The sequence below is a fragment of the Danio rerio genome, chromosome 17, assembly GCF_049306965.1.
Source record: "Danio rerio strain Tuebingen ecotype United States chromosome 17, GRCz12tu, whole genome shotgun sequence".
Lineage (NCBI taxonomy): Eukaryota > Metazoa > Chordata > Actinopteri > Cypriniformes > Danionidae > Danio > Danio rerio.
Genome location: NC_133192.1, coordinates 38,333,909 through 38,350,859, shown reverse-complemented (window position 1 = coordinate 38,350,859; position 16,951 = coordinate 38,333,909). Strand labels below are relative to the sequence as shown.

The 16,951-nt window shown below is 35.4% G+C and overlaps 1 protein-coding gene and 1 long non-coding RNA gene across 2 annotated transcripts in view; both read left to right on the top strand.

Moving 5' to 3' along the window:
• The window catches only part of dcdc2c (doublecortin domain containing 2C), a 30,976-nt gene extending 19,411 nt beyond the window's left edge, over window positions 1-11,565 (top strand). The window contains exons 7-9 of the mRNA XM_021467459.3: window positions 4,953-5,046; window positions 10,849-10,949; window positions 11,064-11,565. Coding sequence (XP_021323134.2) covers window positions 4,953-5,046; window positions 10,849-10,949; window positions 11,064-11,243 — 375 coding nt within the window. The 3' untranslated portion in view covers window positions 11,244-11,565. The remainder of the gene's footprint in view (window positions 1-4,952; window positions 5,047-10,848; window positions 10,950-11,063) is intronic.
• Window positions 11,566-16,037: 4,472 nt separating this feature from the next.
• The window catches only part of LOC103909056 (uncharacterized), a 31,553-nt gene continuing 30,639 nt past the window's right edge, over window positions 16,038-16,951 (top strand). The window contains exon 1 of the long non-coding RNA XR_012393050.1: window positions 16,038-16,258. This is a non-coding gene — a long non-coding RNA (uncharacterized lncRNA). The remainder of the gene's footprint in view (window positions 16,259-16,951) is intronic.

Sequence of the window (16,951 nt, the reverse complement as noted above, 5' to 3'; positions counted from 1 at the left end):
CTACTCAGCCAATCTCCATAGACAAGAAAAAATAAAGTAGTGACTATAGGAAAATAGTGGAGTTAAAGTACCAATACAGCATTAAAACTGTAAAGTAAAGTAATTTTTAAATCTACTTAGCAAATTTCAATTACAAAATTACAATTACAAATACAAAAGTATTTGTTGTGTGTTACTTTACACCACTGCTCATGTTCATGTACATTACACCAGATGTGCTGTGAAAAGCTAATTCCTTGCCACGGGACTCTTCTGACCGACTGGACTATTTTGTCAAATCATTGAGTAAAGTTGCAGAATTCAAATTTTGTGGAGTACTTTGCAACGATTGTTGGGTACTATTGGCACTATTGCTAGCAAAATGTAGTGATATTAGTTAAATTTTTGTTTATTTATTTTTTGAACATCATGATTGGAACAGGGCGGCACAGTGCATATGCACATAATGGGTGCATGGAATTTCCAACTACATTTATTAAAAAAAAGGCACTGAATGGACACCTTAGACTAATTGAATACACACATTTACTGGTGTGAGGGAAGTAATGAAGTAAGCAATGATTTTTAAATTCTGTTTCCCTGTTAATATATTTATTTGATAATATATTACATTCTCATTAGAGGAGTAACCACTCAAATTCTCAAATTACAAGACATTATACCCACACGCACACACAGAAGTTTGTATTTGTTTATTAAAACAAGTCAAAATACTTAAAGATGCAATGTGACAACACAAATCCATTTATTGTCAGTATTTCTTATTTTCATACTTTTTAGAGTCTGATACGCTTAAACAGTCACGTGGTTATGTTTCAACAGATCAGAATTTACATATGGAAATCATATGCAGATGAAGTTATGCATAGTAAATCTAGGCAATGTAAGCACCATGTGTGTGTTTTTTAGAGAAGTGATGATGCATGAAAGCACAATCTTCCACTGACTAGAGGGATTTGGTGCAGGTTCTTGTGTACACTGTTTCACATATCTAAAAACTTGTGTGGTTTTGTGTGCACATGCATTTTTTTTTCAATAGAATCTACCAAACACTTATATGAGGCCACACAAACCCACAGTGTCTACTTTTTATGTTCATAAATTGTGTGAGCTTATTTTGCAATAATAGAAAGAAAGATCAGAAAAGCCCATATATACTGTACACCTATGACTCAAGGGATGGATTGTGGACACGAGATGGATTAAAACACCAGGTGAAAACAAGTCCTTTGTGTAGTTGTGATCCAATAAGCCAATTGCAGACTGTATTATCACCTTGTCACATTATTCTGGTCCTGTAATTTAATTGTAAATGAAAAGACAACAGTCAATGACCAACTAGCAAGAATATTTTGCACGAGTCTAAAACATATACATTTCATCTCTAAAAAATACAATATATGCCCACTAGGGGTGTAACAGTTCACAAAAATAATGGAGCGGTTGTATGACACAGTGGTATAACGGTTCAGTACGTTTTTGATAAAGTAAAAAAAAAAAAAAGACAATTTCTTTTCAATTTTTATCAAAACTACAATTTTTTTTTCTTATACTTTGAACTGTGATAGAGCTTCTAGGGTTTCTTCTAGCAAATAAAACAAAACCTCTTTTATACCCAAAACAAAAATGCTTTATATAAAAAATTATATATTATACGGAACTCAGTGGGCTTCACGGTGGCACAGCGGGTAGCACAATCGCCTCACAGCAAAAAGGGCACTGGTTTGAGCCCCAGGTGAATCAGTTGGCATATCTGTGTGGAGTTGGCATGTTCCCCCGCGTTCGCGTGAGTTTCCTCCTGGTGCTCCAGTTTCCAACACAAGTCCAAAGACATGTGGTACAGGTGAATTGGGTAATGTAAATTGTCTGTAAATTGTATGAGTGTGAGTGAGTGTGGATTCAGTGGATCTGAGAGCAGGAATTATTGTCTAACTAAAATGGGTTCATGATGGAATAATGTAACGAGGCTTAATTAGTTAAAACCTGAATTTTCCACTACCGAGTAAGGTCTCATTTACCTGGCTATAATATAAATGTACCAGTCACCTCAGTGATTTGTTTTGTCCTCTTTAAAATATGTAGGAATTAACTACATAACTACAGGAAGTAATCCCCCCCCCCCCCCCCCCCCCCCACACACACACACACACATAACATAATTGATGTATGTTGCTGTTAAAATAATGTATATTTACATAATTAACTAGTGGATGAACATTTTACTCTGTAAAAACAACATTTATTCGATCGCAGTTCAAAAATTAAAAGCAGAATATTTAAACGAATGCTACATTTCATTTGAAAATATCTTGTTTTTATTGCAATCTCTTAATTTTGATGGTTCCTTTAACACATTTTTTAACAGATTCTTAGAGTATTAGTGGATTGTAAAAATGGGGATAGAGTTAGGGTTAATGTAGTTGACATACAGTACTTGCATAGTTTCTGATAGTCAGGAGAATGTCTGTTGGTGGAGAAGCAGATATTAAGCAGACAGCTACTAATGCTCTAATAAGAATGAGTTAGCATGTAGTTACAATATAAGTTATGGTAAAGAATATGAGTGAAAAATACGACCATCAAAATAATGGTTAATGATAAAAAGAATTCCTAAAGAAAGAGACAAAAATTAACCTCCAGGATTTCTAACGAGAAAGCTCATGAACATTATGTGCTTGTAATTACAACTTCATAATTGGAAAATGTAAGCAATATTGTGAAGGGTTTCCTAGTTAGATTGGAGGAAACCATCAGACTGTCAAGTAAAGCAGCAGGCTACAATTTGTTGTACATACAGCTTAAGGGTAGTTTATCTGAACTATCTAAACTGGTGTTGAAAAAGTATGGGGCAACACGGTGGCTCAGTGGTTAGCACTGTCAACTCACAGCAAGTTGGCATTTCTGTCATACCTTTTCAGTTTTTTTGCGAGGGTTTCTTCCGTATGCTCTGGTTTTCCCCACAATCTATAGACATGCGGTATAGGTGAATCGAATACACTAAATTGGCCGTATTGTATGTGTGTGCATGTGAGAGTGTTTGGGTGTTTTCCAGCACTAGGTTGCTGCTGGAAGGCCATCCACTGTGCAAAACTGTGGCAACCCCTGATGAATAAAGGGACTAAACCGAAGGAAAATTAATGAAAGAAAGAAAGAAAGAAAGAAAGAAAGAAAGAAAGAAAGAAAGAAAGAAAGAAAGAAAGAAAGAAAGAAAGAAAGAAAGAAAGAAAGAAAAGAAACTACAGCACTGTTAGTCAGCAAACTGCTGTACAAAGCTAGGAAACCTGGGATCCAGCCAAACAAGTGATAATAAGTTTCACAATTTGATGAAAATTATGGAAGCTGCCTCTTTAAGCAGGATAATATACACTAGCACACATTGTTTGCAACTAGTCTGACGACTGCAATGAAAAGTTCAAGGTGTTTCTCTGGCTTCCAAATTCCAATTCTTAAGCCATTTGAGCATTTGTGGGATGTGCTGGACCAACAAGTTCCTTGGCAGCTCTACCTCGAAAACTAAAGCCTGGTGATTATAGAGTCTGACTTGTAACCCAGAGGTTGCATGTTTGATTCCCAATACTGTTGTAAGTTGAAGTGAGTGAATGAACAATGTTCTCAGTATACACAACTAAGGTGCCCTTGAGCAAGTCAGATAACCTTTAGTTGCTCTTCGGGCAGCACAGCAAAATGGCTTCCCACCGCTCCAGGTTTGTGTCACTGTTTGGATGGCTTGAATGAAGTAAAAACACATTCTGAGTATGGGTTACCATAGTTGTCGGTCACGTCACTCTGTTTTTTAGGATCTCCTGCTGATGTCTCCACAGGACACCTTCGGGGGGTCTTGTAGAGACCATACCTTGGCGGGTTGGTGAATTTTTGACAGCAAACTGGGAATGTTTTCTGTTTCACAACAACCTCTTGAGTTTCCTGCATTTTCCTCCAAACTTTTTTTCAGTCTGTCAATTCCACACGTTCACCCTAAAACTTTCATTTACGAAGTTGAATTCTGAACGAATTCCTGAATTGAATATTCTAGCTGAACTTTTGGCAGTGCTGTTGTTTTATTTCTCCTTTGCCCACCAACAGCTGTTCAAATTCAAAGGGATGTCAGGCAGAGTTTGCTTTGAAAAAGCAAGCGAGTAGAACAAATATTCCGCTATTCCCCAGGCCCCATGTTAGTGGGCTTGCAAACACCATTGCCCGAAGTGTGTACCACTGGAAGACGGAGATCAGTGAAGTACCCCCTAGCTGCCTCTCTATGGAGCCAACTAACAGTGGCAAGAGCTGGAGAAAAATGTATTAAGCCTTCTCTTTCCCTCACTGTGCCAGAAATGGCTCACCTTGCTCCCAATGGTGGATCCGGTATGCAGTGCCTGCTGCAAGAAAATTACCTTTTGTGGGAGTATTAATTCAGACATGCATCCTGCTGTCAAAGCATCACTCTAAACTTCTCTTCCCACTGTTCCGTCTCTCTCTCTCTCTCTCCGGGTCTCCAGAGCCCCAGTCTTCTTTTTTCATCATCAGTAACTGTCTGCCGTCTGCTGAAGAATAAGTTATTCCCTGCAAGTCTCTTTCTTAAAGCTTGTTTGGATCCTCATTGTTTGATCTGGCTTGATAAATAAGACTATTGCAGTTAGAAATTCATGGCTGCCCTGTTTCATCAATAAATGATTAGTTTGCTGTGCTCTCTGGTGATTGATAGGTTGTGCATGGGATGTATTGGAACCAGATGAATTCAATACGGTGCCGGTCGCAGGGGAGCTACAAAGCATATCAGCTCATGAAAAATTGAGGTCAATGGAAAATGTGAAAAAGAGAGTAAAAGAGGAAGGAACGGGTTGTGCTGGAAACAGTTGTTTCTTGTTATCAATGGATTGTAGACACACTTTAAGCATCAGATCGAATCAAAGCCATGTATGGTCTTTATTTGAAGATTGCTTTCTTTACTCTTGCAGTTCGCAAAACCAGGAGTGGACGGCGATGGCTCCATTTTCTATGCCAAACAGTCCGGGCAGGGCTCGAAAATCCCAGATCTCTTCGCTACGGAGGGTAAGTGTGGCAAGTCGTGATACGATTTTCCTTCTGTCTCCCTGGAGTTTCATTCCCCCCCTCTTCCTTCGGCAGATACAGCCGTTTTACATAATTGCTGATAGGCACTGTGGCTGTTGTTTTTGTAGGAGTCTTATTCTCTTGTGCTCCATCTTTCTCTTATGCCATCTCTGCTGTGTGATTGTGATGCATTTATGATTAAGGGAGTGTGAGAGTTAGAGAGAGAGTGGCAAAAAAGAGGGATCTTGTACTCTTGCATGTGTGCGGCGCAATACAGCGAGCGCAGGCGTGTGTGCGCCACAAATTGCTTTGAATTGACAGGCTGTTCTCCAAAGCCCACCTACATTAGGGAAATACGCTCTCATTCTTGGATAGAATGCCGTCCTGTGAGAGGAATATTAAAGCTCAGCATGGCTTCAAATGCTGCGGAGGGCTTTAAATCATAGATAAATTCAATCAGGCCGTTTGGTTTAAAATGTATGCAAGTGCCTTGTTAGCTATGTGCCAGGGAAAACAAAATGTTTCCGTTTTTTTCCTGATAGGTAATCAAAATGTTCATAAGTTATTCATGAGGAATTTCTCTGTCTCCTTCTTTCTGCTTTTCCTCTATATTGGTTTCTGGTCTTTCGCTTTCGTTCATTCCACTCTCTCTCATTCTGTTGCATATAGAGACTTATACTGTATAATATCATGTGTGTGTGTGTGTGTTTTGTTATTTTACTGATAGTGTGTTCTGTCAGCTCAGAATTCTGTACTTTTGTACTGTACTCAATATATTTCACCAAACCAACATAAATCAAACTGCTAAAAATGGAGCAAGACTCATTTGATTGATTCATTTTCAAAGATCACGTTGCATTTACAAAATAATAATTATTTGTCCTTTTAAGTCCTAATCATAATTATTAATAGGAATTTATATAATAATAGTAATAATAATAATAATAATAATAATAATAATAATAATAATAATAATAATAATAATAATAATAATTGAAAATAATACATAGTTATTTGATTTAATTCAATCTGTGATAAAATTTAGTCCGATCATCAATTTATCTTTCGTATTGTTTTACATATTTCAATAAGTAGAGATCAGAATAATAAGCATTCTCTTTTATTTGTGTGAATGAATATATCTAGATTTTTATTTTAAAAGATCACAGTGCAACCCCAAAATACTAATTAAATATTAAAAATCTTAATAATAAATACATATTATAAAATAATAAGGGTAATTTAAGTTAATTAATAAATATCTTTGATGTAACATAATTATATATCATATAAGTTATTCTTATTTTATCTTATTTGACATATTTTAATAAGTATAGGTCAGATTATTTAGCATTTTCTTAAATTCGTGAATGAATATATCTATATTATAATTTTAAAGATCACAATGCAGCCCCAAAATACTTATTAAATGTCATTTATAATAATAATAATAAAGACGTGTTTTAAAATAATAATAATTTAAATAATAAATAATAATAAATAAAATATTGAGGATAATTTAGGCTAATAAATGAACGTCTTTGATTTTTATAGAATATAATTTAGATAGATCAGAATAATAAACATTCTCTTTAATTTGTGAATGGATATATCTATATTATAATTTTAAAGATCAAAGTGCAACCCAAAAATACTAATTAAATATCATTAAAAATCTGAAATAATAAAGACCTAATGTAAAATAATAATAATAATTTAAATAATAAATAATAATACATAAATTAATGAGGATAATTTAAGTTAATAAATTAATATATTTGTAGTAATATGATATAATCTATTCTTATTTCATATTTCTCTCTCATTCAATTGCATATAGAGACTTATACTCTGTAGGAATGTGTGTGTGTTTTATTCTTTTACTAGCTCAGATTTTTGTACTTTTGTACTGTACTCAATATAGTTTTCCAAACCAATATAAATTAAACTGCTAAAAATGGAGCAAAAATCATTTGATTGATTCATTTTAAAGATCAAAGTGCAGTTACAAAATATGAATTAGATGTCCTTTTAAATCTTAATCATAGTTATTATTAAGATGTATATAATAATAATAATAATAATAATAATAATAATATAATAATTGAAAATAATACATAGTTATTTGATTATATATATATTTAAATAATTTAGTTTGATCATCAATTATATCTTTCGTATTATTTTACATATTTCAGTAAGTTTAGATCAGAATAATAAGTATTCTCTTCAATTTATGAATTAATATATCTATATTATTATTTTAAAAGATCACAGTGCAGCCCAAAATACTAATTAAATGTCAATAAAAATCTTATCAATAAAGACGTATTATAAATTAAAAATAATTAAAATAATAAATAACAATAAATCAAATAATGAGGATAATTTAAGCTAATAAATACATATCTTGATGTAATATAATAATATATGACAAAATTTGCTCTAAATTTATCTTATTTTATATATTTTATTAAGTACAAATCAGAATAATAAACATTCTCTTTTATTTTTGAATGGATATATCAATATTATAATTTTAAAGATCACAGTGCAGCCCCATAATTCTAATTAAATATCAATAAAAATCTTAATAATAAAGATGTTTTATATAATAATAATAATAATAATAATTAAAATAATAAATAATAATAAATGAAATTAAAAGGATAATTTAAGTGAAAAAAAAATAAATTTGATTTAATATAATAATATATGGCATAATCTTTTCATATTTTATCTTATTTGACATATTTTAATCAGAATAATAAGTATTCGCTTCAATTTATAAATTAATATATCTATATTATTATTTTAAATGATCGCAGCCCCAAAATACTAATTAAATTTAATTAAAAATCTTAATAATAAAGACATATGATAAAATAATGAATATTTAAGTTAATAAATAATAACAATAAATAAACTAAGGATAATTCAGTAAATGAGTAAATATGTTTGATTTAATATAATAATATATTATTAAGTTATTCTTATTTTATCTTATTTTACATATTTTAATAAGTAAAGATCAGAATAATTAGTATTCTTTTTCATTTGTGAATGATTATATATCTATATTATTATTTTTAAAGATCACAGTGCTACCCCGAAACTAATTCAATATATTTAAATATCTTAATAGTTAAGACGTATTATAAAATAATTTATAAATGAATATATTTGATGTAATGTAATAATATATGGCATATATATATTTCTTATTTTATCTTATTTAACATATTTTAGTAAGTGCAGGTAAATAAAAATGTTTTTTTTTTCACAGTAATAATTGGAATTATTTTATTCATATTCAGTTTTTCTCCCTCAAACATAAGTAAAACGTTAACACAGACACTTTACTTGCACTCAAAATGCTTTTTACCATTTGCCTCACAAATCTGACACTTTTGTTAGAGCATGCCCCCTTTGCACACTGGGTGAAATAGGCAAGACTGTGACTGAGCAAGTGCATTGTGTCTTTTACACGCCATGAGGTCATTCAGTGAGTAATTGCAGGCGCTCCGGAGCTGCCATCACTTTACTCATAAGAGCGGAGCCAGCAGTCCTCGTGATGGAGTTGAGTTTCCCTTCGCTCATGCAGATTTCACATTAGCCTCGGACGGTACGTCTGCAGCCATGCTTATAAAAGCCCCTCGATGAAGGCTCATACCTACTCTGGACACTCGATCACGTCCCATGGGGCAGAAGATCCACATAATGTCATTCCTAATGGCAGAGAGCGAAAAAAAAGAAATAAAACTAGAAACCTCCTTTTAACTACATCAATTGCTGCAGAGGCATAATCAAACATGCCATGACTGAAAGAGCCATTCCCATCACCTACCGAAGGAGGAGTGCATCTGCTGTCAGCCTATCATTAGCCGAGATTGTCTTACCTTTGAATGTCAAAGGCACCAAGCAATGCAGTTTGCATCTCAGGATCAAGAAAGCCCATTAAATGCTTTGTGAAGTGCTGAGCTCGGTCGGGCTTGATTTGATGTGAGGTGAAGTGTTCTGGGTAATGCTGAAGAGTGTTTATCACTTTAACCCTCATGTCTTGTCTGCCGAAAGAAGACGTTCCATCTCCAGACAGGTTTTTTTTCTCTTTCTTCTTTGTCTGTGTTAATGGTCTGCATTTTGTGAGAAGCTATTGAGCGTTTTTGTAACAAACATTAATTGATTTGTAGTTAGTCCCAGCAGGGCCTGTTCATTTATAATGTCATCTTGCCGTGTGCACTGCGAACAATCAGTGGAAACAGGGTTTCAAGGTTCTTCCTAATGCACCAATCTGATTCTTCTTAATGCTGCTCTCTCTAATTTGAAGGTTACTTTGAAAAATTGTTTCAGAAATGTATTGTCAATTACTAATCAACATCAAGTAAAACACTAAATTAAACAATATTTTAAAAACCATAGTCCTGAAAATAGTATTTCTTGCAAAATGCTTTCCAATAATCTGTGTTCCTTTTGTATTTTCGCAATTAGTTTACAGTAAAATCCTGAATGGTTGTTTTTGATGAAAAACATATCTATCTTATCCTATCTTTCATTTATTTATTTTTTTTTCACCTCAGCCCATCCAAAATGTAGAATACTTGGTCACATTGTATATTTAAGGGGTGGTCCACAGTGTATTTTTTACTAGTGGTGGGCCGTTATCTGCGTTAACGTGCTGTGTTAACGCAAGACTCTTATCGTGTGATAAAAAAATATTGCTGTTAATCTATTCTCAAAGTTGGGTTGGGAGCTGGGTCTCATCTACGCAAGCTCTGATGACTCGATATTTTACCTGGCTGGTATTTTTAACAATGCACGCCAAATGTAAAGAAAAAAAAACTTACACATTTCGCGATGTGTGTGTGTGCGCGGTCCTTTTCTGACAGCCACGTTTGTGGATCTTGGCAGAAAATATGGCAAAAAGTTCTACATGACGGTAATAGTTTGATCGTGGTGTTTACTTCAATAATACCACTAATATATGCATACTCCACGTGTCTTAATTCTATTTCTGTTTAGTTCAGTTATGACTTTAGTTGGATTAAGGCAGGGGTGCTCAATCCTGTTCCTGGAGATCTACCTTCCTGCAGATTTCAGTTGCTACCTATATCAAACACACCTGAACCAATTAATTAGGAGCTGAACACCACGTGATAATTACAGGCAGGTGTGTTTGATATGGGTAGCAACTGAAATCTGCAGGACGGTAGAGCTCCAGGAACAGAATTGAGCAACCCTGGATTAAGGTGATAAAAATTGTTGTTTGGGGCTTATGTAGGCCTACAGTTTAAAATTCATGTTTAACTGAATAAACAGTTCGTAAACAGCCCGGTCAGTACAAACTTCTCAACTGCATCTTTAATCTTTGACCTCTTGTTAAAAGTAATTCTGTCATTCTGAGTTCATAATAGTCCAAAAGGCGATGATAATAATTAAACATGGTAGTTTGTTCATGTTTTAGGTTGCTGAAAGAATCATTTGCTCCTTTATTTTTTTACGTGTCACTCTTGTTTGTGCTCCTGCTTGTGCACAAGCTAGTGACCTTTTTAAACCCAGAGCGTTCAGCTGTGCATCTTGCTCCACTTTTTGGTACCCTTTTGGTGTGCTAGGCACCCTTCCAAGAGGTTACCCAAAAAGTGGTACGGTATGGTTCGCTTTTTGGTACCTTTCCACAGTCACAACGGCCATAAAAGCAAATTGAACCATACCGTACCATACCAGTCAGTGGAAACGGGCCAATATTGAACTGGTAACATCTGCATGTGAAGTACTGTACAGTAACTGATTTATTGCTCTTTGCAGAAAGAAGTGTCTTCAGAGCCACCAACAAAAGGAAGGAGGCAGTAGTAGCATCTGAAGTCCCGGAAGATGAAAATATAAAGGTGGATCTTCCATTAGAACAGGTGAAGATGAAAAGCATTATGCATAATGCCACCTTCCAGCCTTACGTTTTATTGTATGTTAAAACTACAGTGCAGCAAGTACTATAAGAAGCTGAATGTTTCCTTATCCTACAGATGGAAGTGGAAGAAGTCGAGGAGGAACAAAACTCCTATACAGACGTCCAACTAGAAGACAGTGGTGATAGCCCTGCCAAAAATGTTCAAAACTATCCAAATTTATCTCCTTCCAGGATCAATAAGGTCAAAGAGAATTTAGCTTGCACTCTAAAAATGCCTTCTCTGCATACAATCTGAATGTCAACTGTTTACTGACCAGCGACAGTAGGGTGTGCTGAAATTGTTTTGTTGGCTTGTTTAGATGTATTTGGTCTGTATTGCATATTACAGTCAAGCCACAGAAGTTTTCAGAGGTCTCAGTCTACTTGTTTGGTTCACACCAAGGATCAGATTGGAACGTTCATACTTAATGGGCCATATTAACAGAGCTGTTGTACGAAAGCTACTTTGAACTGTATGTTATGTAACTTTACTGGCCACTTTATTTGGTACACCAGTCCAACTGCTCGTTAATGCAAATTTTTTAATCAGCCAATCACATGGCAGCAACTCAATGCTTTTAGGCATGTAGACATAGGCTGCGTCTGAAACCGCCTACTACTCAATAGGTACTGCATTTGAATTTAAACGTACTACTCTGCCATTAGAAAAGTATGTTCTATACAGTATGAATGTGAAAAGTATGAATGGAATTCGGACGCACTACATACGCCATTTTGTCATGGTCACGTGACCTACCTGCGTCAATTGCGTCGCCTCACTTCCATTCATGAATTCTCTCATGGGGCATTATGGGATAGCGCAGCATGCATGGGATGCGCACTTCAGAATCTCGCCGGAATTAGTAAGTCATCCAGGTACTTCTCGCCTACTGATTTTCGAATTCTATGAATTCGGACATACTACTCGGCTCGCATACTGATTTTAGCGTACTATATAGTATGGAAGTATGCAGTTTCGGATGCAGCTATAGTCAAGACGATCTGCTGAAGTTCAAACCAAGCATCAGAATGGGGAAGAAAGGTGATTTAAGTGACTTTGAACATGGCATGGTTGTTAGTGCCACACTGGCTGGTCTGAGTATTTCAGAAACTGCTGATCTACTGGGATTTACACTCACAACCATCTCTAGGGTTTATAGCAAATGGTTAAAAAAATTGAAAATATCTTGTAAGTGGTATTTTTCGATGTTATTCGGATGGTAGGGTCAGAATTTGGCATCAATAACATTAAAGCATGGATCCATCCTGCCTTGTAACAGTGGTTCAGGGTGGTGATGGTGGTGTAATGGTGTGGGGATATTTTTTATCCCTTTATGACCACAGTGTACCCATCTTCTGATGGCTACTTCCGGCAGGAAAACTCACCTTGTCATAAAGAGCGAATCATTGCAGACTCATTTCTTAAACATGAGTTTACTGTACTCAAATGGCCTCTACAGCCACCAGATCTTATTTCAATAGAGCACCTTTGGGGTGTGGTGGAACGGGAGATTTGCATCATAGATGTGGAGCCGACAAAACTGCAGCAACTGCATGATGCTATCATGTCAATATGGACCAAAATCTCAAAGGAATATTTCCAGTACCTTATTGAATCTATTCCATGAAAGACTGAAGGCAAATGGGGGTCTAACCCGGTACTAGTAATGCATACCTAATAAAGTGGTCGGTGAGTGTATGTATTTGACATAATGTAGTAATTTCATACATATAGTCATGTAAAAGTAAGGACACCCTATTTTAATTCCATGGTTTACTTTATCAGAACATCATAAAAAGACTATATGGTCTTAGGGAGGTCTTAAAATTTGCCAACTAAAACCTCAGATGAAACACATCAACAGAGATGTATAGTAACGAAGTAGAACTACTTCACTACTGTACTTAAGTACTAAAAGGCAGTATCTGTACTTTACTGGAGTATTATTTTTTTCTCCTACTTCCACTTTTACTTAAGTACATATTTTCCATGAGTTTAATACTTTTACTCCGATAGATTTTTTATGTGCTGCATCGTTACTCGTTACTAGGGGTGTCAAAATGATTGATATCAGTTCAGAAATAGGTCATAACCGGTGATTACGTGATGACGTCATTTATCTCCTATGCGCGATGTCGCAATACTATGGCGAAGGACGGAGGCGCGAGGGCGAGGCGGCACAGCATATCAGCCGCTAGTTTACTATTAGGGAGAAATGTTGTAAAACTTCACCTCTGCCTATCTCTCGCTCTTTCACTTTGGACATTTGACCCGCGGGCCAGTTTGTAAGGTAACTTTTCCTCTCTTCTTAGCTGTTAAAGCTGTGGATCCAGACATAAGCGTGCCTCATGTGCAATTAAGGTTTCTCCACTGTGTCTATTACCTGTGATAATCGCGTATTCTTCCCGCCATGGCTGAACAGCGCTTATATTTCTAAAGCCCTTTCTGTTGAGGACAAACAATAACCAATCATAGCCGTGTAAGACCCGCCTGTCAGCGCTCAAAAAGCAGGCGGGATAATATTGACATGAGTTTATTAGCTGTAAATGCTCGTGCTGTCTTCTGTGGATGAGTTTTGTTTGATACATCCAGAAAGAGTGTTTTCTTTGAGCAGGTCAAATTAAGGGCACAGTTCGTATATCTGACTGCTGTATTAAAGGACAAATTTTTATTACAAAAAACCCTTTAACTGTCACACCAAGACAAAAGCAATAGAAATTTTTTGATTGCATTTCTTAACTCCTAATGTCGCTAGTTAACACAATCAGTGTATTTTTATTCAACACATCACATTATTTCTAAAATATCAGCCTCTACCAAATGGTTGAGATGTTGGTTTATGGTAAAAGTACCAGAATTAATAAATATACTACAGAAAATATGAACTGTAAGACCAATTTCATTAAAAATGTGATAAAAATAAATAACAATTATTACTAAATCATAGCCATAAGCCATAAAATATTTCAGATTTTCATTTAACACAGTAATATACACGTTTTCCTGTTTTTTTTTTTTTTTACAATAAAATCAAACGAATTTGTGAAGCAGGATTTAGTTTGCTTGCTTAGTTTAGTTTCACAAGTGCTTCCAGAAGACAGAACTCCTGTTTATTGTGGTATTAACCAATCAAACTTCAAAACTCCCAAAGTTTGAGTGTGTCTTTGTGTGTGTGTGTGAGTGAGAGTGAATAATGTGTGTGTAAGAGAAAACAGTGTGATTGTACCTGTGTGTGCGTGTGTGTGTGTGTAAGAGAGAGTGTAAAAACAATTGCAACCTATGTAATGTCCCCACAATTCACAAAAATGTGTGTGTGAGAGAGAGAGAGAGAGAGAGAGATAGAGAGAGAACTGTGTGTGTGAGAGTGTATGAATGTGTGAGAGTGGGGAGAGAGTGTACATTTAGGTGTGTGCAGGGCAGTGTGTGTGTGTGTGTGTGTGTGTGTGAGAGAGAGAGAGAGAGAGAGAGAGAGAGAGAGAGTATGTATGTGAGTGAACATGCTGAATTATCTCATCAGTGAAGGCATTTTCTGGTTAAAGGGCCTGACGATGTGAGCTCTTATACCATAGAAACTATTTACAGAGAAATAGTTAGTATCATAAGCCATGTTTCTTTTCGTTCTGCTTAATCAAGTACCCCAAAAAAGATATTTAAAATAAACAAAACAATTAGTGTATTTTGACTGCTTTCTTTAATAACTACATTACACAATACTTGTACTTTTACTTTCAGTACTTGAGTAGTAAATTTTGAAATAAACTACTTGCAATACTTAAGTACAAAAAATGTTGAATACTTTTGTACTTCCACTTAAGTATGGTGCTTAAAGAGCACTTCTACTTCTACTCAAGTCAATTTTTGATAAAGCACTTGTACTTTTACTTAAGTATGGGTCTCTAGTACTTTATACATCTCTGCACATCAATAGACATTATTTGTGTAACAAAAAACAAAGCTAATATAGAAAAGCTATGGGTGACAAACGTAGGACGTCTTATATGATTCAAATTCCTGTAGATCCACTTTTAGCAGTAATTACTTAAAATTTTCATTTTCTTTATGACCTTATCAGTCTCTCAGATCATTCTGGAGGAGTTTTACTCATTTTTTTTGTTTGTTTTTAAGCCGTTCTATTGTAGATTTGCTGGTGTGCTTGTTATCATTGTCTTGTTGCATGAGTTATTTTTTCTCAGCTTTTCTGTGGGATGGACATTGTGTGCACAAACACCTGAAGGCTCCAGCAGACCAGCAAACTCTTAAAACTGAGGGTTAAGTTTGGGCATTTGATTAGCTGTTTCTTACTTGTGTTAATTCTATATATCAAAAGTTCTCAATTTCTACATTAAAAGGTCCACATCTTCATTTTTATTAAGGTCAAAGGTCCAGAACAATTGATATTACATAGCTTGTTTTTAATAAACATCCATAACATGCATCACAAGTCAATACTATTTATTCTTTTTTAAATAAAGTTTCAGGCATCACGGGTGCACAGTGGGGAGCATGATCGCCTCACAGCAAGAAGGTTGCTGGTTCGAGTCTTGGCTGGGTCAGTTGGCATTTCTGTGTTGAGTTTGCATGTTCTCCCGGTGATCGGTTTCTTCCTGGTGCTCTGGTTTCTCCCACAAGACAAAAAATTGTTGTGCAGTGTATGTGTGTGAATGAGAGTGTATGGATGTTTCCCAGTGATGGGTTGTGGCTGGAAGGGCATCCACTGCGTAAAACATATGCTAGATAAGTTGGCAGTTCCTTCCGCTGTAGTGACCCCAGATTAATAAAGGGACTAAGACGAAAAGAAAATGAATGAATGAATTAATAAAGTTGCATTTGCATTCGAAACATTAAATACAATGCAAATATGGCAAAACCACTAAAATAAATGCTTTTTTTTTACAAAACACAACAAAAGGTAAACCATGATGATGCTAGTTGGTGAAAAGTACAAAAGGTGTGTAATGAAAACTTTAGGTGTTGTAGTTGCTGTTTAAAATGTCTATGTTTTGTTTCATAGTGGTGTTTCACATTTCCACTCTTTACAAGTCCAAATGTCTCATTACAAATCAAGCAGAATGGCTTTGTGCTGGCTTGTGGCAAAATAAACGCATACTTAATACTTATCTGTCCATTCAACTTGGAACTGTCTATTGTTCTCATCAAGTTTTCTTTTCCATAAGACCGACATCTTCATCCATTCAAATGATCGCTTTGCTCCCATGCACGTGAAGCCTCATATGATCACTGGCATAGAAGGAGGATGAACAAACTCCAGGGTAAGGCTAAGATAAGCGCTGCACTTTAATGCATTTAAAAAGATTTGAATTCACCACTGACTCAGAATGCAGCATAGTACAAGTCTGTCATATCCCTCTCTGCTTTCTCCTCACACAGTAGATGAACTCATGAGGATAGAAGCTGCGATTTGCCTCTTTTTTTTTTTTTTTTTTGTTCTGTGAACTAACCTCCATAAAATAACCTCCATAAAATGACATTTAGATACAGCAGTTATTGTGTCCAACAGTCCTTGACTCGTTATAGTGTGAATCTCATAACATTGATGAACAGACACAACAATGCTTTGCAATATTACAATGGCGTGCAATTTCACAGCGCTTTGAAACAGGAAGATATCGAGTCTTATTTAAACAATCAATAACATGCAGCATTCCGTTTAATGAAAACTATAATTTCAGACAAAGGCAATTACACCACCGGGTATTGTTTTGGTGCGGTGACTTTCTGCTGTAGTCGGCATTTTCATAATAAAGATATTCTTATCGGAATAATTATTGACCGGGGAGCCGCGGTTATTACCTTGTTAAGGACCTCATCAATAGTATAATTCATTTCTTATCACGTTTAGTCCTGTATGGAGATTGCCAAATCGAGGGGGGTGCTATAGATCTCAAGAATGGGCCGTGTGTAATAGCGAGTAGTAATTTTCACCAGTCCAGCCTCGGCTAATT